The sequence below is a fragment of the Leptinotarsa decemlineata genome, unplaced genomic scaffold, assembly GCF_025532065.1.
Source record: "Leptinotarsa decemlineata unplaced genomic scaffold, Ldec_3_MD MMD2_tig00026347_RagTag_RagTag, whole genome shotgun sequence".
Lineage (NCBI taxonomy): Eukaryota > Metazoa > Arthropoda > Insecta > Coleoptera > Chrysomelidae > Leptinotarsa > Leptinotarsa decemlineata.
Genome location: NW_027412698.1, coordinates 2743175 through 2765489, shown reverse-complemented (window position 1 = coordinate 2765489; position 22315 = coordinate 2743175). Strand labels below are relative to the sequence as shown.

Sequence of the window (22315 nt, the reverse complement as noted above, 5' to 3'; positions counted from 1 at the left end):
TTATTAGCCAGGTAAAGAGCTGTCTTTAGATGAATTAATGGTACTGTGGCGGGGAAGGCTACGTTTCCAACAATACATAAAAAATAAAAGGCATAAATATGGCGTCAAATTATATCTTCTTACCGAGCCTGACGGCATTGTTCAAAAGTTTGCCGTCTATATAGGTACTTTAGATGATTTTGGTGGCAAAGGTCATGCCGCCAACGTAGTACTGAGTCTAATGGATCAAAAATTGGATGTAGGACATTCATTGTATATGGATAATTATTATAACTCCTATGAGCTGGCTTCTCAATTGCTGACCAGAAAAACTTATTGTACGGGGACAATAAGAGTGGATAGGAAAAGTAACCCTAAAAATGTGAAGGAGGCGAGATTGAAAAAGGGCGAGACAATTGAGGAGGTGAAGTAACAAAGGGGCTAAGTGCCAATTTGTCGAACTATGAGATTATGCTGTATGAAGATTCTATGTGCCACCGACTACATCCTATGAAACGGACTAAGTGCCCGGACACAAATTTCTGGGGGAAAAATCACAAAGTTCTTGTTGTTTCGCGCAAGTGCAACATCAGTTCCTCAACAAAGGTGCTAAGGACAAGTGCGCGCTGATGTGTTGTGTGTGTATTGATTCTGTATTGTGTATACGACTGCAGAATTAGTTTAAAATGAATATAGAACGTCGTAAACAAGGATTGGGACGACTGAGTGACCAACATAGAGACTGGAAAAATGCCGGAAAATCATATAAAACGAGAAAGGGAAATGATATAGCTGAAAAAAAGAAACCTAACCTAGAAGTGAGTTTTTAACTTTGTAAATAATTATTTGTGTGAACCACAAAACGTGGATTCTTTCTTACAGGTAACATGTAAATGTAAATTTGATTGCAAAATCTTTCTTACAGGTAACATGTAAATGTAAATTCGATTGCAAATCGTTGACTTACGCAAGCAGATTAGCGCTTTTTGAAAAGTACTACGAAAGCAGGATTGATGTTCGTGGAACATACATCATGGGTCTAATACAGGTGACTAACGTCAAGAGAAGAAGGCATGGCTCATATGAAGAGGCTCGTGACAGTCATCGTCAAACTACCGTCCAATATAGCATTCCAGACGGAGAGGGCAATATTGTTATCGTATGTAAATCCACTTTTATGAATAATTTTGATTTGACAAAAAAGCACTTGGAGACTATTATAAAAAAGAAAAAAAGTGGCGAAGCAGTCTACAAAGACATGAGAACTCGTACGGCACCATCAAAATTCACAACGAATGATAGGAGACTTGTTAAAGAACACATAAATAGCATACCCCGAGAAGAGTCTCATTATTCGCGTGCAAAAAGTGCAAAGAAATATATGAGTCCAGATTTAAATACAAACCGCCTTCACAAAGCGTTCTTGCTAAAACATCCCGAAAGCTTGGTCACTTATAAGTTCTACAGAAGAGTTTTAAAAGAAGACTTTCCAAATGTTTCATTTATGCCCGTATGCACCGTGTACACTTAATCGGGATTAAAGGTTTAATCTAGATAAATGCTTTAATTTACCATGCACCGTACTAAAAGTCGGGCTTAAGCTTTCGAAAATCTAATCCTCCGTTTTTCATGGATTAAACTTGGATTAGTCTGTAGAAACGATTTTTCTAACCTAAAAATAAAAGTGTTTATATTATTTTGCGTTCTTTCTCTTACAAAAAACTCAATTATTTATAAAGCAATAATGGAAATCGAAGATCAGTTGTTTGTGGATGATGACCATGATATATTGGACATAATTAATTTTGGTTTTCCAAGAAGACAGTGGGAAAGAAGTGAATACTTTGATACCATGGACAACCTTTCTTTTTTCAGAAGATTTAGATTGCAAAAACCTACTATCCTGAATGTTCTTCATCATGTAGAAGAAGAAATTGAGTATGACAATGATAAGTAAGTAGATATCTACCTACATACTGTAGTATTTATCAGTACCTACCTAAAATATTAAATAAAATTATACTCATAGAAACAACAGTTTAACACCAATGAATCAACTCTTGACAACCTTAAGAATATATGCATGCGGAGGACACCAGCTGGCCATAGGAGACTTTATTGGAGCCCATCAATCCACAATTTCAAGGATTGTCCATCGAGTTACTAATGCCATTGCCAGGTCAAGACCCTTATTTGTAACAATACCCAATGACAATGAAAGACTTCGTGTAGCGACAGACTTTTATAACATAGCTCGGTTTCCTCGGGTCATTGGCTGTGTGGATGGAACACATATTAGAATGCAGTCTCCAGGTAACAGATTGAAAATGTGTTATAACTGGATAACAGTGTATGTTTGTATGAGGTGAGCAGGCTGAAGCATTTCGCAACAGAAAAGCCTTCTTTTCTATTAACACCCAGGTAATCTGTGATGCCAAATTAAAAATACGAGACATTGTTGCAAGGTGGCCGGGATCGAGTCATGATCTTACTATATTTAATAATAGTAGGATAAGAGCTCAATTTGAAAATAATGAATTTCAAAACTCTATCTTATTAGGTAAGTACTAAAGTATATAGTCATTAGTAGTTATCATTTGTTTTAATTATGTTAGCAAGAATGTAGGCCACATCTATTAAGTTTTTTAATATAAATTTAAAGGTTGTTTGGTTTAACAATTTGTTAGAAATTTTATAATAACACATCTGTTTTATTACATTTTTGTAAAAATACACCCTGTATTCTTTTAGTTTGATTACATTATTTGATTTTTTTTGGTGATAGTGGCTATGCCAATAAAGACTATCTATTAACACCGCTTTTACATCCAGACAATGAGGCAGAACACCTTTATAATGAGGCCCATATACGCACCAGAAATTCTGTAGAACGTGCCATCGGAGTTTGGAAAAGGCGCTTTCCTATACTTGCATATGGTTTGAGGTACAAACCTGAATTTGCAAGCAATATAATAATAGCAACTGCAGTTTTGCAAAATATTGCAATTGAAAATAATGAACCAGTTCCCCCACCACCAGAAAATATTAATGAAGATGAGCTCAACTACCTCATAGAACTGGGAAATATTGAGGATTTACGTAACGACCATGAAGAAAATAGAGCTAATGTGAAGCAGCACCTAATAAATAACCATTTTGCAAACCTGTAACGTTGTTATAAAATAAAGACATTTTTTAAATATTATTTTATAATTGAGTATGAAAAATATGTTTATAAGACAGTGTAAGTACATTCAGAAGAAAAAAATGTGTAACCTGCAGAAAAAAAAAACTTAAACTAAACCAAAAAAAAAAGAGTGTACCTACATACATATCTTTACACAAGCATACAGGTGTCCCATAATTTCAGGCTCGAACTTAATCATTTAGTTGTGGTGTAAGGTGTAAATGCAGTGGTTAATCTTGAACCTATAATTTTTTCACACCACAAAAAAAACAATCCTAACAAAAAACATAAATTTTAAATTGTAATAATTTTTGAAAAAAAATCTTATTTATCATCATGTGTAAGCAATGATTTTTGTAACTAATTTCAAACTGCAAAAGTTCCAGTTTTAATTGCTTTTTTTTGTATCTAATCTTGAATTTTCTTCTTGCAATTTTAACATCCTTAATTTATACTGCTGCTCTTCCTTTGCATAATTCTGTGATTCTACAATTTGTTCTAATTGCTTTTCAACTAATGCTAGCCTCTTATCTAGTAAGATATTGTACTTTTCAGCTATATCTGAAGATGTCAGAGCTCTTATACCTCCTATTGGTCGCCTTCGATTGAATGGTTTTGCCTTTGGGGTGCTGCTATTCTTAGTCGATACTGAGGTTGATAAGAATGTCTGAACTTTTTCAGTTTCTTTTGACTGGCAAGAGGGAGATACCATCAATTTTTGGTTCACTGGTTTTTGTAATATACCAGGCGGGCATTTTCTATATGTCTTTGCTGCCCTGTTTTCCTCTTCTTTATTCAATTCTTCTAGACCCTAAAAATGCAAATAAAGATAAGATCCTGTTTAGTAGTAATTAAGGCTCGAATAAAGGACATAAGCGAGTACTATGATAAAAAAATCTAGAAACTCACATTATTCTCAGAATCAGTTTCTTCAATTAAAGAACCAGTAGCAGGATCAAACTCGTAAATTTGGGTATCACATTCTGTTTTTCGCTTTTTTTCTGAAGGTTCCAATATTCCTGAATTGTCAGAGTCAAATTCTGAATAAAATCCTGATACAGTATGTTCATTAAGCATGCTGATTAAAATAGTGTCTGCTGCATCCAACTTCGGATCAAGTGGTGGTGGTCCACCTCCTGTTATATATGTACTTTTCTTAAGATCAGCAAACTTCTTACGTAATTCTTTTTTTTTATTCGCATACAACCGTTTAAGTTGTTCACTACTTCTGTAGCATATGATGGAAGCCTGGCTATTAAATTCATTTTCAATTTTTGTCCATATCTTATTTTTATCATCAATTGATGTTCTGTTTGTTTGTTTGTCTTCAAGTACTTTTTGGTACTTTTTACAAATATTCATTAAGCATACCTTTTCGCCAGTAGAAAAATTTGGAATACGATTCCTTTCATTTCCTCTTTCCATATTTACAATACAAATGACAGTATTTTTAATAAATTGATGGATGTAGCCGTTACTACGTGGTAGGAGATCATAATGAAAAGAGAAATGAAAATTTCTATGTTTTTTACCACTTTTATTTGTAACTAACGTTACTGCAGTTTCGTCCTATATGGACATTCTCAAACTTATACAATAAACTCTTTTATTGTATTAGTTTGAGAATGTCCATATAGGACGAAACTGCAGTAACGTTAGTTACAAATAAAAGTGGTAAAAAACATAAAAATTTTCATTTCTCTTTTCATTACGACAGTATTTTTAATAAATATGTTGTTGAACAATACAAAAAACGAGGTTATAATTTCACTTTACTTCCTTTTGACACTAGCTTTGCTATAATATGCAATGTTGCCAAAATGTTAATCCGGATTACCTAAACCATCCGCGGTGCATTAGTATTTAATCTAAAAGACGTAATTTAGATTAACTAATCGCGATTAAATTTAAATAAGGTGCATACGAGCATTAGAGCACCGAGAAGTGACACCTGCCGAAAATGTGATTCGTTAAATTGCGAAATGAAAGCACAGAGTGAAAGGAGTCGGGCAGCAACGTTGGAGTTAGAACTCCACCATAGAAAGGCAGAAGCAGCCACTTTGCTCATGAAAACGGACATCGCATCCTCGCAAATGCCAGATAGCACCGTGAGTGTTTTATCAATGGATTTAGAGCAAGTCATGTTTGTACCAACTTTGACGCATTCCGATATGTTCTACATGAGCCAACTTTCGTGTTATAATTTGGGCATCAACTTTGGAGATAACAAGCGCTCCTATATGTGCTTCTGGCATGAAGGATTGGCAGGACGAGGCGGTAACGAGATTGCGTCTTGCTTTTGGGCATTTCAAACAAAAGGAATATTGTTGTTTGGAGTGACAACTGCAACGCCCAAAATAAAAACAGAATGATAGTGTTCATTTACATGTTTTTGGTGAGTTGTGGACATTTTGACACCATTGAACATAGGTACCTCGTCAGTGGCCACAGCTTCCTTCAGTGTGACAGGGACTTCGCTTTGATCGAGAAGAGAAAGCGCAAATGCTCTCCGATGGTACCTGAGGACTTACACCATGTAATACTCTCAAGTACTCATACAGGCCGATTTGAAATAGTAGATATGTGCCAGAAAAAGTTTTTTGATATACAAGCTGCAGCCGACAAGGTGTTAAATATGAAGCAAGTGAAAATTAGCAAAGTCGTGCGATTGAAAGTTGACTCTCAAAAACCCGGCTTTCTGTTTACTTCTGAAAGTTTTTCTGCAGTATCACCGTGGAAAGCAACTCCGATACTTAAAAAAGGAAAAAGCATGGAAGATATCAAAAACATGGCGATTCATCAGCTTCCAGACGTAAATAAGATCGGTGATAACAAAAAGAAGCATTTAATATCAATGATTCCATATCTAAAAGATGAGAAACACCAAGAATTTTACTCTAATGTAACTAAATAAAATACTGGCACTTACCCCTTTTCCCAGATTTTTTTTTTATTTTCAGAATATAGTCATATGTTCAACTTTTGTACGTTATTTGTATAGAGCATATTCAGGCGTATGCAAAAGAATAAGCTGTACCATCATTTATGAATAAAAAGTTGAGTATCTTAGTATGATGAAGTTTTTTGTCACTTTCCCGAGTTTACAGTTTTGGCACTTAGCCCCTTTGTTACTTCACCTCCTCAATTGCCCGCTACTCAAATGGAGTGATGATTGCCAAGTGGAAAGACAAAAGAGACGTCTTTTATATCTCGACAATAATTTGGTGAATTATTTCAACAAGAGGCAACAAGAAGTGAAAAAGCCAGAAGCTGTTTTACAGTACAATAATTTCATGGGAGGAATTGATAGAAAAGATCAAATGATGGTATACTACCCATGTGAGAGGAAGACTATGCGATGGTATAAGAAACTGGGTGTACATATAATATACATGAGCCCGATCAATTCTTTTTTATTATATAAAAAATATGTGAGTCCAAGAAGTTCATTACATGATTATAGACTACAATTGTTGGAAAAATTATTACGTGAAACAGAAGATCGAAATAATCAGGGAAGGCAAATGCTAGCAACGCATATTACACAAAAAAATCCTCAAACCGGAGGAGGAAAGAAACATGCACATAGAAGATGCACGATTTGTAACAAAAATAAGATAAGAAAAGAGACAGTTTACCACTGCCCAGCTTGTCCTGGAACGCCAGCGCTTTGTTTAGAACCGTGTTTTTCTATATTTCATATGAATAATTAAATTATTTTTGTTATATATTTATTTTACCATATTTTGAGTTGCATTTTTGTTTTTTGAGTATATAAGGTATACTATGTAAGATGTTAGTATCGAAAATTCATTTTCAGGAAATATTAGAATAAGGATCTGAGTCTCGTTCTGTTCACATATAATATGTGTATTTTATGAAAAATATTTTTTCAATAATTTTCCAAAATGTATATTATTTGGTATGTTTGTATAGTGAATACACACATGACGTCTTTAGACGTCATCAGCCCTTGGCATACTTTTTTGTCATGGGAGGCTGACGACGTCTAAAGACGTCATGGCCCTGTTGACGTCATTCTTAGGCTTTTTTTATTAAAAAATGTAAAGTTCATGTTAGTATTTGCCTAGAGCATTTTTATTTAGCAAAAAACCTCCTGGGGTCCTATATACGTCTCTAATCAGCAGTGAACGTGTTAAAGTCTATGTTGTTCTTTAGTTATAGTTTTAAATAAAATGTTAAAATGTACTCGACGTGTTTCTGTAGGTTCGTAATTTAACACCTAGTTATCCATAAAACTCGCTTGTTCAGGAACTACCGCTCGATTCTGAACAAATGAATCAAGCTTTTATTACACACTTATGACGTTTCGAATTACCCAATAATCATCTCCAGTATAACCGCTCCCGAACTGTAGAGAGGGTATTTAGATAGGTCAGAAAGTATGGGAACCGTCTCCTCAGAGTCACCAATTGAAATCAGGCCAACCAGGTGATATAGAAAAAGGAGGGTTCCGTAATACACTATTATGGAAGTTTTCAATAAATGTTTATTAAAATAGTTCTGAAATCTCAATTTGGGGCTCAAAGGGTTAAATGAATTCAATCCAAACTACGTGGAGATGAATGACAACCCTTCCAACTTTGATAATGTGATGGCGACTTACAGCCCGAATCTCGATGAGCCACTTCCGAACTCATCACAATATGTTGTGACTAATATATTAGAGACGGAGGAAACGTATTCGAAGAATATGGTATTTTCACATAGTTCAATCAGATCAGTTCGGATGAGGACATTGAGAGACGTAAAATAAAAAAAGGGAGGGTGAAGAAAAGGTAATGAAGAAGGCGAAGAAGTCACCATCTAGAAGGAGGCACACGATGAAACATGAAAAAAGGGATAAAGACAAGTCGATAAAAGTGAGAGAGATTGAAGTCGTAGCAGGACCTTCTACATCAGTCCAACAGGTAATTATCATTACTCAAACGCGACATCTATTACTCATCACATCTATTTATTCCACAGGTTCAAGTGATCAATCCTGAATACGAGGATGTTAGTCCAGGATCTACACCGCCCCCAACGCTTGACCCCGAAAAATCAGATGATTGGTTTTCATTTATGAGATCCAGGAGAAACAAATTTTTAGAGATATATCACGTTTACAATGAAATTGGAACGGAATATATAGCGAAAAGGGGCATACTCGTTGAACTGGAAGAGCAAGTCTCTCTCCTTAAAGTGGACTGTGAACAAATGGCTGCAGTTCAACGAGAGATCTGCTCACATGAAAAACCTTTCTCCTAAAATTCGGGAATTGGAAAACTTCAGCAAGGAGATAGATGAAAATTACCATCTTACATCTCTTGTAATATTTTTCATCTTTCTCTCTACATTTGCATTCTATTATTCGTGTATCATAATATTTTTTCTATATTATTCTTATATCTGTATTATGAATGAATGAATGAAAAAGTTGTATTTAGAGAGTTGTGGTGGATCCAGATCGAGGAGTTCGGAATAACTAAATGTCGATACTCTTTCGATGAAGCAAAAGATTGGAATAAAGTTGATATCAGGAAAAATATAAAAACGATCAGAAATAGGAACGATGATACCATTTCAACGATTGATAAAATTAAGGCTATTGCACCAAAAAATTCGATAACATTCAGGAACAGCTACCATTTATTCCCGAAAACCTCAGAGGATTCTATCATAATCTAACAAGAGGAGAAAACTGAAAGAACTATTATTCTTAACGTGCTACATCTGAGTTATTTTGAAAAATGCTTTCAACAATAGAATTATTCACTTACGACTTTCTTGTTTGATTTGAAATCACTTTACTGGTTATGAGGAATTCGGAAAAAGGTGTCAACTCATTTTTTTTCAGTATTTCCAATTTTTCTGGAACCGTGGACATTAATTCAAGCAACTATACCCACCACAAGATTTTCGAAAGCACTTCATTGCCATGTAATGCAAAAAATATTATTGACATATGTGTTGATAAAAAGTTCCAGTTTTTATTAATCAAATCGATTTTTCTATAATTCCTCAATATTGAGTTAACACCTTCTTGCACCAAGGCTTCAATTGATACATGGTAATAATAATAATAATTATTTATATATTTCCATAAATTAGTATGCACATCAGCATTGTGATAATGCAAATAAAAAAGCGAAAAACGTCAGTGAATTCAGGTAGACAGTAAATATTGAAGTAGAAACTAAGTAACGAAGTATTGAAATTCCAGTTCAACAAAATCATTGAAGCTGAATTCCATATATTTTCTCACAGAAAAACTTATATAATGTCGGAGAATTCAACTCCAAGCAACTCATTTTCGAATATTTGCTATAATCAAGTGATAATGAAAATCAACTCTGCATAAATATTCAAGAAAGAAAGCACCACTGACCAAAATTGTTATGTGTAATATTTTTCTGAAAAACAATAAAAATCAGTAACAATAAAACAATATCCCTGTCTAAATAAAACAAATATTCTTGTATCCTCGAATACAACTGCAAAAAAATATTTTCCTCCAAAGTTGGACCACTAATGAAAACCAAAACACTTCTCAGCTATATTACCTTCGTAAAAATGTGAACATGAAATATCAAAATAATTTTCGACATCTAGTCCTAATTACATGATAAATATTAGAGTAGATACAGCAGTAATTATAAAAATGTCGGATATTTCAACTACATGTATTCATTTTTGAAAATTTGCTATGATCAACTCTGCATAAACATGTAAGAAAGAAAGCAGCATTGACCAAAATTGTTCAAGTGTAAGGTTTTCCTGAAAGAGAGAAAAACAACAATAAAACAATACTCATGTAATACAACAAATATTCCTGTATCCTCAAATACACCTGTGAGTATTTTCCTGGCTGGTAAAATTAAAATCAAAACACTTCCCAGCTATAGTCCGTTCATAATTTGTCGATAGCACAAAATGAGGGCCCAAGTCATAAAACGGTCGTAAAACTCGTAAAATCATAGGCGGAGGTTCCTGAGGTGTTCATTCATTAAATATAAAACTTCAGTTTTCGAAACTTGCCTTGAAAGGGTGAAGTTGTTACGAACGAAAATAATTTTTGGTTTTGTACATTTTTTAATCGCATTTAATTTACGGCTCGTTGGTGTTTCGGCGTCTACGGCAGTAATTAACGTCTCTAATATTTATTTTGCGAATTTTGTTCAGTGCGTGAGTGACTTTTTTTCATATTCCTACAAACATATACGTACCTTTCGTTCCTGCTTGTTTTGTTTGATTGCTTGCGATGGCTTCGTCATCATCAACATCATCAAGGTTTACACCGGTACTGTTGCGTACAGTCAGTAAGTCTGTCTATTCACCAAGAGAGAAGACTTTTGTTTTGAACGTTCACGATGCTCTGGTTTCTCAGAATCCCACAAACACTGTTCAGAACATAATCAAGAGTTGTGCCAACATAACGGGCGTAGGGGAGTCAACAATATATACGTTCCTATCAGAAAGAAAAAAAAAGGTATAGCTAACCCAAATACAAACGAATACTTAAAGAGGGGGAGAAAACCTATTGAAATTGATGAATTTGCCAAAAATGGTATTCGAAGGAAAATTCACGAATTTTTTTACAAAAAAGAAATACCCAACTTAAACAAAATTTTACAAGAAGTTAGAGACGACCCGGATTTGCCTCATGTCGGACGAACCAAATTGTGGCAAGTTTTAAAAGAATTAAATTTCCGGTGGGAGAAATCAGACCGAAAATCACTTTTGATTGACCGGGAAGAGATAATATGTTGGAGAAGAAAGTATCTAAGATCTATACGAAAATTTCGGGCTGAAGGAAGGCCAATTTACTATCAGGACGAATAGTGGGTAAACGCAGGTCATACTCTCACAAAAATTTGGACAGATAAAAATATATCAAGCTCCAGGCAAGCCTTTATGGAAGGTTGGTCTACTGGTATTTCCCCACCCTCTGGTAAAGGCAGTAGATTAATAGTTTCTCACATTGGCAGTGAAAAAGGATTTGCTAAGCATGGTTTGTTGGAATTTGAATCCAAAAGCACAAAAGACTATCACGAGGAGATGACAGCTGATGTTTTCGAAGAGTATTTTGAGCAGATGATTGAACATATACCACCAAACTCAATTATAGTATTAGATAATGCAACTTATCATTCACGACTAGTTGAAAGACTTCCAACGACTGCGTGGAAGAAACAGGATATCATTGACTGGCTGCGGAATAAGTCCCTGCCTTACGAAGATGGAATGGTTAAAGCAGAACTTTTAAAAATTGCCCGGCAACACAAATATAAGTTCAAGAAATACGTAGTTGACAAAATGGCGGAAAGACGAAAAATCACAGTCCTTAGACTTCCACCCTACCACTGCGAATTAAATCCAATTGAACTCATTTGGGCACAAATGAAAAGCTATGTGGCTAGAAAAAATAAGTCATATAAAATACAAGCTGTACATGAATTGTTATATGAGTCTTTACAACATATTACAGAACAAAATTGGCGAGATGCAGTAAGACATGCAATAGAAGAACAAAAAATGTGGGATCTTGACAATATAATTGATGCGACTGTAGAGACACAACCGCTAATTATTAACCTGCAAGACGACTCGGAATACGAAGATGATCCTGTTTATTTTGAATTTGAAAATTTTTCTAAGTAATCGTAGTTTATATCATTTAAAAATAGGTATTAATTATATAAATGTATCTTTTAAAAATTGCAAGTAACTTATTATTTTTGAATAAAATAAAGAAATTTTTTTAAAATAAAAATACAGTTTACAGTACCTACAGTTTAAGAATATTAATATATTTATTTATTTAAAGTAACTAATGTTTTAATCATATACTCTACGACACTGGTCACTCATTTCCACTCAAAATACCTACATAATCAGATTAAAAGTGCCATAGCTGTATTGTATTTCTTCAGATACAAGGTGGGTTAGTTGAAAACATCTTAAACTGCCAGTTTTAGTTTGGTTGTTGTTATTATATCATATTAGCTGTCCTCTCTGTATTTTAGTTCTCTAATGAGGGCCAAACTTGCAGTGAGCTATCAACAAATTATGAACGGACTATAGTTTGACCAGTCAAGATGAAACTATCTCCGACAGTAATAAGTTTACGCGAAGTGTAAACCAGTCTAGTTTGACCAGTCAAGATGAAACTATCTCCGTCAGTAATAAGTTTACGCGAAGTGTTAATCAGTCTAGTTTGAACCGTTGAACAGAAGTTATCTCCGTCAGTGAAAGTAAATAATAAAAATGTAACCAGTCTAGTTCGAATCAGCGAAATTGAAGTGAACTCCGTCAGTAAAATGTCACGCGAAATGTCAGTTTCGGTTTAAATGGGAAAATAATCTTTGTTAGTGAATTTACGTGTAACAAAAGTTTAATCAGTTGGAAACAAAGTTTCATAACCACCGATATTATTGCCGAAATAAACAAAAACCGAAAAATTCTTCGAGCTTAGAATAAACCGGCCCAAGAAAAAGTAACAGCAAATTATTACGGAAAAATGATGTTTTACAGCTCATTTTTACGTATCATTCAAAAAGAAAGATCGAATTTTCATTGGTAATTAAAGTGTAGACTTTATATCGAGAATAACAATCTCCGAAGATTTATAAAAAGGTGTTGTCACAGCCTCCTCTAAACTCTATTTTACGTAAATATCTGTGTTTAAATGATTGCGATAAGAAGAGTTATTGAATCCATGGTTGTCGTGTATCATATCTATACTATGGTTATTGCAAAACTTTACATATACTGATATTTTAATTGGCATATATGTTTCTACCTAATATGTACTATGAATTGTGTGTAATGTTTATACCTTGTTGTCCATAGAAACGAAACGATGTTTATTTAAATACCTTTTGAGATAATTGAGCTATGGGTTATTTCCATTTTGGATTTGTATATTTGAGAATATAGTACAGGTGAACAGAGTCCCTGGTATGATAGCAAATTTCAATATTTTATGTGCCATGGTTTTTATTGTGTTGAAGTTGTGTATTTGTTTATTAATACTGTTCTGCCGTGTGAAGGTAAAGGGCAGTAAGTAACACTTTTGCCAAAAATCAGATATTGATGTTGCATACCTAAGCAGTAACTGCGCTAACTCCACACATGGTTTGGTATACATTTACGAATCAACTTAGGCCATAAATCGTAAGGCAAACGGCAGTAACTGACGATTTGGCACCACAGTGTTATGGTAATAGGCAGTATCTAACTCAATAATACATTACTGCTGTTTACCTACACAGTTACTCCTAAGATAATTTCAAATGTGAATGTAAAAAGCAGTATCTACTTTCTTCATTTGTTACTGCCTTTTACCTCTACTTTTGTATATGTTGTTTGTATTATTTCAAGACACGAGGAAGTATTTTACCAGATACTGCTTTTGTTCTAAACGTCACATGACACGTTTTGTCCTCGCATGAATTTGCGCAGGCTTCAACTTTACTGTGGTAGTTAGTTGCTCTCAGTTTCTTGGCGTGCGTAGACATGCGAGAACTTGCTCGGTACGCCAACTAACATTTTGAAATATACTTTGTGTTTATCAAGAAGTTTCAAATAAAATGTCACGGGGCAAATATTTAGTTTCTTTGGCAACAGATAATCGAACGGAAGTATTAGCTCAAGGTATGTATATTATTGAAATGAAGTAAATAGAATATTTTATTGGATTATTTAGACATGTTCATACAGAAATCCAATATAATTTTATATTTTAGACCTTACAACACCGGACTCAAGAACTTTAGCTAATGAAGTTCAAAACAAAGAAGAAATAGATGAACCTATTATTATTCAAACAACTACTATTGAAGCATTTTCTTATGAGACAGCATCTTATCACAGAGGTAAGCACATGATTTTTTAATGAATGTGATTCAAACTATAAATAATGACTTCGTTATTTCAGAACTTTTACAAACATCGGCTAAAAATGCACAAAACGATGAAGAAATTGGTGAAATTACTGGATACTCTGACGATTCAATTGTTGATCCGAATTATCAACAATCTGAGAGCTCAGAAGATAATACAAGTTGCGAAGCTAATGAACATGAAAACATGAATAATGAAATAATCTGTACCCGAAAAAAGAGAAGACTAAGGAAAAATTCAGAGAGGAGGGAAAGGGATAAGAACAGTCATCAATTAAGGAGCCCATGTGCATGCAAGAAGAGATGTGTGGAAAAAATAAATGAACAGAGAAGAGTAGCCATTTGGAATGAATTCTATAAAATGGATTACAATACAAGAAGATCTTGGGTACATGGTCGAATTGAACAAAAAGGTAAAGCACGTTCAACAACGAAGGTGGAAGTACGGAAGAGAAGTAGATCTTTGATGTATACGTTACCTGATGAAAACGCACATTCTCAGACTATATGCAAAAAATTTTTTTTGAGAACTCTTGGCTATGACGAAAAAAATGATAAATTCATTACAACGGTTTTTAAAAATTTGGCACCGGATAGCATAACCCCAAATAGAGACAGACGAGGATTAGCAGCACCGAAAAATAAGTGTAATCGTGAAATTCTGCAACAACATATTTCATCCTTTCATCCATGTATAAGTCACTACCGAAGAGAACATGCTCCTAACCGTTTGTATCTACCTCACGATATCACAATTAGAAGTATGCATGCTGATTATCTTCAGAAATTTCCGCAAAATAAAATTAGCTATTACACATATCGGAAAGTAGTGTCTGACATGAACATAAGCTTTACAAAATTAGGAAATGAGGAGTGCGACCACTGCATGATGCAGATTCAGCATATTAAATCGCATAATGAGGCAACAGCCACAGTAGTAGAAGTAGACGAAAATCTTAAAAATTCAGAAGGTTCTAATGAATATGAAACAACACACAGAAATAGTACTGGTAAAACTGCTACTACTGATCTGAATCTGTCAGCTCTGGAATCTTCAACTACTAAATTTCGAGCCTCTTGTACAACATGTATGAAATGGTTACAGCATATTGAATTTGCCAAATTAAGAAGAGTAGAGTACAGGAAAGATGTGGCAAGGAAAAAGATAGAAACCGAAGCAGTGAGGAGTGTAGACTTGCAAAAAGTAATAATGCTGCCAAGGATTCCCGCAAGCCAAAAAACATTTTTTACAAGAAGAATTGTAGTTTTTCATCTAACATTTGCATCAATGACAGATGTGAAGAGTAGAGACGTTAAAAAAAATATAGCAGTTTTATGGCATGAAGCTGTGGCTGGTAGGAAGAAAGAAGAAATTGCATCTGCATATTATAAAGCTTTAGTTGAAGAAAGAGATTACCTTAAAGTGATGTATTGGACAGACAACTGCTCTGCCCAAAATAAAAATTGGTGCTTATTCACCATGTTTGTCACAATTATAAATTCAAATGTAATAGCCGCGTCTGAAATTACCATCAAGTATTTTGAGGCTGGCCACACATTCATGAGTGCGGATTCTGTTCATCACGGGGTGGAACAGAGCATGAAAACTACAAACAAAGGTAACATTTATGACTTCAACGATTTTGTCAAGGCCGTAGAAAATTCCAATGGGAGAAAAATGAACGCAATATGTTTGACAAATGATGATGTTTTGAACTGGAAGCCTGGAGATTCAAAAGCCAAATCCAAACAAAAAGATAGACCTTTACTCTGCGATATATCTGTGGTTCAGTTCAGACGAGGGAGCCGATTATTATTTTATAAAAACAATATTGATGACGAAAAGTTTAAAGAATATAATTTTCTTAAAGTAAATTTCAAACTAGAAATTCCCAATAAACTACGGGATAATTCTAGAGGTGTCTCTACACGAAAGAAACAAGGCATAATTTCGCAACTATGTCCCCTCATGCCTGAAAACAGACGACAGTTCTGGCTTTCATTGAGAGAAGCTGATGTAGAAGATTTGATAGATAACGACGATTAATTTGTTAATAATATAGGTACCTACTGATTGTTTTCTTTTAGTGTCATGTCAATGTTTTTTTGCTTTGCTTTATAATAAACTGCTTGATTCATTTTGTATTTATTTTATTCATGGAGCCGATATTATTTACATGAATCTGAAATATTACTTACTTTTACTGTTTCGAATATCATTTTTTTATTGCACTACTTTTAGGCAAACAGCAGTAACTGCTGATTTCTCCACAAAAGCCAAAGTAAGAGAATTTTCTCTTTTGTGAAAAAATAATACATATTCAATAACGATATTCAATGTCTTTTTATTTGAAATCAAAATAAAAATAAATTGCGTAGAACAAATAAGACTAAAATGACAATACCTCGAAATCATTATCATTGCACTTACTGCTTTTTACTTTCACACGGCAGTGTTATACTCGAATGTTAAAGATCTATTGATATTATGTTCTCTGTTGTTGAATTTGACATTGTAGAATTACAGAAAAATGAATCCTTGTAAATGATTGGTAAACATGTCTCACTGTCTCTTGTACATGAACTGGCGAGAAAAGTAATGATTATATATTGGTATTGTTTCTGCTATGAGTTATCAGAATCGAGTAAGACGGCGTATCTGCTACTTAAAGTAAGACTGGTAGAAGGTAATGTTAGCGAACACACTTTCTATTTTTTAATTGATAATTGTCCGATATGATACGTTTAGATAATTACATGCACCTGATGTTCTTTGTTTTTGTGTTTACTATTGCAATATCAGTTTAATTCTTATTCAATAAATGTTTAAAATGTACGTTGGTTTGTCATTCAGTAGGTTTATAACAAACATCTAGTTAACCAAAGAAACCTCCTACCTGTTTGGAAACAGCCGCTCGATTCCAAACAGGAAATTATTATTGTGGCATACTCAAGTCGTTTTTGAGTTTTCCCAAAACATCTTTCTCTGGCAACACAGCTCCCTTGTCGTTGAGAGGGTGAATATGAACGATCTCTGAGTATGAAAGTCGGCCGGTTTGGGCCACGGTATAAAATCAGGTTGGCGACGTGGTTCATTCTTCACCTATGGTAAGTGTCCCAAAACATCAAACCATAGGGGCCCACCACAATATCACCGATGACCGATATAAATATCGGTATCGGTCGATCCCTACTATTTATTTCACAGGTTCAAGGTAATGAAGAAGACGAAGAAGTCTAAAAAGTCTAGCTTGAAGTCGTCATCTAGAAGGAGGCACACGATGAAACAAGAAAAAAAGGATAAAGACAAGTCGATAAAAGTGAGAGAGATGGAAGTCGTAGCAGGACCTTCTACATCAGTCCAACAGGAAATTATCATTACTCAAACGCGACATCTATTACTCATCACATCTATTTATTTCACAGGTTCAAGTAATCAATCCTGAATACGAGGATGTTAGTCCAGGATCTACACCGGCCCCAACGCTTGACCCCGAAAAATCAGATGATTGGTTTTCATTTATGAGATCCAGGAGAGACAAATTTTTAGAGATATATCACGTTTACAATGAAATTGGAACGGAATATATAGCGAAGAGGGGCATACTTGTTGAACTAGAAGAGCAAGTCTCTCTCTTTAAAGTGGAGTCTGAACAAATGGCTGCAGTTCACAAGAGATCTGCTCACATGAAAAACCTTTCTCCTAAAATTCGGGAATTGGAAAACTTCAGCAAGGAGATGGATGAAAATTACCATCTTACATCTCTTGTAATATTTTTCATCTTTCTCTCTACATTTGCATTCTATTATTCGTGTATCATAATATTTTTTCTATATTATTCTTATATCTGTATTATGAATGAATGAATGAAAAAGTTGTATTTAGAGAGTTGAGGCGGATCCAGACCGAGGAGTTCAGAATAACTAAATGTCGATACTCTTTCGATGAAGCAAAAGATTGGAGTAAAGTTGATCTCAGGAAAAATGGAAAAACGATCAGAAATAGGAACGATGGATACCATTTTGGTATGATGATGTATGATGGAAAAAGTGAGGCTATTGCACCAAAAAATTCGATAACATTCAGGAACAGCTACCATTTATTCCCGAAAACCTCAGAGGATTCTATCATAATCTAACAAGAGGAGAAAACTGAAAGAACTATTATTCTTAACGTGCTACATCTGAGTTATTTTGAAAAATGCTTTCAACAATAGAATTATTCACTTACGACTTTCTTGTTTAATTTGAAATCACTTTACTGGTTATGAGGAATTCGGAAAAAGGTGTCAACTCATTTTTTTTCAGTATTTCCAATTTTTCTGGAACCGTGGACATTAATTCAAGCAACTATACCCACCACAAGATTTTCGAAAGCACTTCATTGCCATGTAATGCAAAAAATATTATTGACATATGTGTTGATAAAAAGTTCCAGTTTTTATTAATCAAATCAATTTTTCTATAATTCCTTAATATTGTGTTAACACCTTCTTGCACCAAGGCTTCCATTGATACATGGTAATAATAATAATAATATTTCCACAAATTAGTTTGCACATCAGCATTGTGATAATGCAAATAAAAAAGCAAAAAACGTCAGTGAATTCAGGTAGACTGTAAATAATGGAGTAGAAACTAAGTACCGTAAACTGGGGTGAATAGGGACATGGAGGTGAATAGGGACAAAAAAATCAATAATTGTATAAATATATATAAATACAATAAAAATAAAGATATTGAAATTGGGTTTGTGGCAAAAGAAGGGCCATTCGTCATTTGTCAGTTGTTTCACATGAAGGCGTCAAAAAAAAATTAGACGGCCATTTGGCAACACTGCCTGTCAATTGTCATTTTCTTCAAAAATATCAAAACCTCCAAACTGTTGACGGAACGAAACACGTGGTTGTTATTATCAGTTCGGTGAATCTAACTGTTAATGAATTTGTATTTGGTAAGTAATTTGTCATATTAGACTTTGAGATTAAGGCTTTCATTGAATTGTTATGATTTTTTTTTGTAAAGCAAGACCTAACACATGGCTAAATTGGGGTGAATGGGGACATAGCAAAGAATACGTTTGAATCGTTCGGTGCCAATATTTATAGTGTTAGGTATTTGATAATACCTATATCTACCATTTCGAATAGGTAAATAAGTTGTTTTTTCTATTCAGGTGATGTTCAAAAATGGTCAGAACATACAAAAAGGACCCCAAAGCTGGAACACATGCTTCTGTTGATCCAGAGTGCGTTCGGAATGCAGTTCTGGATGTACAAAGAGGGATGGCATTGAGAACAGCAGCCGCGAAATGGAAAATTTCAAAATCCGCTCTGCATCGATATTGTTCTAAACCGAACCTGGAAAATGGAAAGAAAGGTTGACAAACAGCATTATCCACAGCTTTAGAAATAAAACTTGTTGAATGTTTAAAAAAGTGCGCAGAATGGGGCTATCCGCTCAGCGTTTTTGATATTCGTTGTTTTATAAAATATCATTTAGAGCGAGAGGGGAAAGTCGTACCAAAGTTCAAGGACAATCTGCCGGGGTCCGATTGGGCACTTAGTTTTATCAACAGGCATCGAAATCAGCTTTCACAACGAATATGCCAAAATATTAAGAGAAGTAGGGCCGCTGTAAGTCCTGAAAACATCAACGCCTTCTTTGAAGAACTTGGTGCCACCTTGGAAAATGTACCGCCTCATCTCATAATAAATTACGACGAGTCTGCTCTATCGGATGATCCTGGGCGGCGTAAGCTAATTTTCAAAAAGGGATGCAAATATCCCGAACGGATCATGAACCAGACTGTTGGAAACACAGTTTCCAACAAGCTTCTTCTGATCCTTTATTAGTTATTCAGTTCCAACTTAAATTGTGCTTAATCCATCCCTGAACGTGCTCTGTCAATTCATTTATTGCTTTCCAACCCCTACATCTGTAAACCTTTAGGTTCCTTCAACGAATTCCCAGAATTCCAGAAACATCGCCCCTTTCCCTTATCGGTCGACATGTGGCGATTAAAAATTCCCAAAAAGAACCGAGAGAGGTACAAGGCATTCCGAGATTGTCCTCCGAGGTAGTGAAACCTAACTGACTTTTCTTTCTCCTACTGAGATTTAGTCTCTTCATTTTTTCAATTTATCCACGACGCTCGAATAATTTCGGCGTTTGTATTTTTTCCAAGTTAATAAGTAAAGGAAGGTGAATTTGCATATATTAGTGGTACATTGTGCATAGTGTGTCTTGAAGAAGGAAACGTTTTGTAAGTAATTTAAACACAGACTATCTTATGAGAAGCATTTTGCCAACGCCCAATGTTACTTGTATGTCCTACAATTTTGTGAGATGGTAGCTGCTAAGGATTGTAAATATATTTAGTTAACGAACTGATTCAGCGTCAATTTATTCAAAGCCAGCAACCTACAAGGAATCCAGTCCACTAGTATCGAAGTTGATTATAACTCCCCCGTGTTCGAGAAAGGGCAGTTAAACCCATCCCGATCATATGGTCCTTCGAGCCGGATGATGAACAGTTCCTTCTTCGATTAATGTTGCAAAAACAACATTGCTTCTTTTCGATTATTCGGATTTCCTAGTTGTATTACAAAAATACAATTTCCAAGTTCCAGTTCCAATAGAGGATATCGTCAACTGAACAGTAACGATTCGCTCCAGAAAACATTTCCACCGCGCGCAGCGTAGTGTTAACATACAAAAACTCTTGTATAAATTCATATTTGATGTTTCAGTTTGCTGCCGATTATTTCTTCTTACAGTTTGACTTAATTTAAGATATTGTTGGGCGTTTCTTACGTATCCAAAAAGAAAGAAATCTTTGTTTTGGCATTTGCTCTCTCCTATTAGAGTCGGCTTTATTTGAAATAATTTGATTGAGTCCTTTCAGGAACGGCTCTGAAAAGAGTTGATTTTTTTTCTTTCGTCGAAAAAATTAATTTAAAGTAATCAATTTCATACTCCAGGGCCGTATTTAAAATTTCGCAGCCCTTTCTTCCCGTAGCGATTTATTTATGAAATAAAATTTTAAATGAAGTCGACTATACCAGTTTGATTTGCTGTACATTTTAATTTATCGCATATTTGATTTACTGCATATTGATTTTTTCCATGCAATTTTCTTGATACATTGTTTAGTGATATTTTTCGCACACGGATATTTTGATTGAGTTGATTTATGACCTATGTTCTAGTGCGGTTATTGCATTGTGTAAAAACTTTACGTGTTCCCAACGTTAGCAAGAACATTTACGCTAATTTTTCAGTGTCGAAAAAGTTTGTGCCGTAAGTAAAAATTTAAATCTACGTCGCGAAAGGCAGAGCATAGTGTTCGTCCACAGAATCCTGCGTGGTTCTTTCCATTTTAGAATAGTTGTATCATTTAGACTATAGACAACTTTACGATTTCTTAATTCAAAACACACAATGCAGTCCTTAAAGAAACAAAGAAAAAATGCTAAAGCCGCGATTACACGAACTCAAACTTGGGCTACTCAGAATTTAGAGTCCGAAAATGATTTGTTTCTCCTTCAAACTAAATTAGATAATTTAGAAAGTGAAATTACTAAGTATATCAGTGCTCAGGATGAAATTGAGGAATTAGACCCAGAAAAATCTGATACAGAAGATAGAGATAGTTTACAAAATAATTTTGATTTATCCGTTGCAAGTTTCAAAAAAAGGATTCACAGTTTAACCATTCCTTCCACCTCTCTGTCTGCCCTTTCCATTTCAAATAGTATGCAATCCGTGCCTGCCTTAAATGAACAAGGTGGACGAGTAAAACTTCCTCAAATTTCCATACCCCAATTTGAGGGTGATTATGCAAAATGGGCGCCGTTTTATCAATTGTTTACTGCTTTGATAAAAAATAACAATTCCTTAACTGATATTCAAAGATTAATTTATTTGCGTTCTTATATGAAAGGAGAGCCTTTGTGTCTCATTGAGTCACTTGAAATCACAAATGAAAATTTCCAAATTGCAATAAATATTTTAGAAAAAAGGTACGAAAATAATTTAGCTATTATAAATTCACATTTAAATTCTATAATGGATTGTCCGAACATTACAAAATGTACTTCTTCCTCCCTCAGAGACTTTTTAGTAAATATTCGAAAGAACTTGGATGCCTTGAAAAATTTGAAATGCCCAATTGAACATTGGGATTTAATTATTCTTAATGCTGTCATGAGAAAGTTAGATTACGGTACTAAAAAGGAGT

The 22315-nt window shown here is 34.5% G+C and overlaps 2 protein-coding genes across 3 annotated transcripts; one reads left to right on the top strand and one right to left on the bottom strand.

Moving 5' to 3' along the window:
• The first annotated feature begins 575 nt into the window (after nt 1-575).
• Nucleotides 576-6519, top strand: LOC141486181 (uncharacterized). Its single transcript, XM_074183900.1, is given in 4 exon segments — nt 576-801; nt 864-1485; nt 5100-5461; nt 5464-6519. Coding segments are annotated over 4 exon segments (1737 nt in total). The 5' UTR covers nt 576-665; the 3' UTR covers nt 6081-6519.
• LOC141486122 (uncharacterized) lies at nt 3262-4784 on the bottom strand. Of its 2 annotated transcripts, XM_074183841.1 has the most exons (3): nt 4699-4784; nt 4076-4537; nt 3262-3977 (listed from the first exon to the last, which is right to left on the bottom strand). In XM_074183841.1, exons 2-3 carry the CDS (start codon nt 4526-4528, stop codon nt 3555-3557), a joined length of 876 nt encoding a protein of 291 aa, XP_074039942.1. In that variant the 5' UTR covers nt 4529-4537; nt 4699-4784; the 3' UTR covers nt 3262-3554. The 2 variants fall into 2 exon arrangements, with proteins under 2 accessions (XP_074039942.1, XP_074039941.1); XM_074183840.1 differs by having other exon boundaries at nt 4076-4776.
• Nucleotides 6520-22315: the final 15796 nt, after the last annotated feature.

What these genes read in the sequence shown, in the direction of transcription:
- LOC141486122 (XM_074183840.1), bottom strand. Translation starts at nt 4,591, where the DNA reads ATGGAAAGAGGAAATGAAAGGAATCGTATTCCAAATTTTTCTACTGGC. An exon ending in AAACTGATTCTGAGAATAAT is followed by an intron (nt 3,978 to 4,075) that starts GTGAGTTTCTAG and finishes TTGCATTTTTAG; the next exon opens with GGTCTAGAAGAATTGAATAA.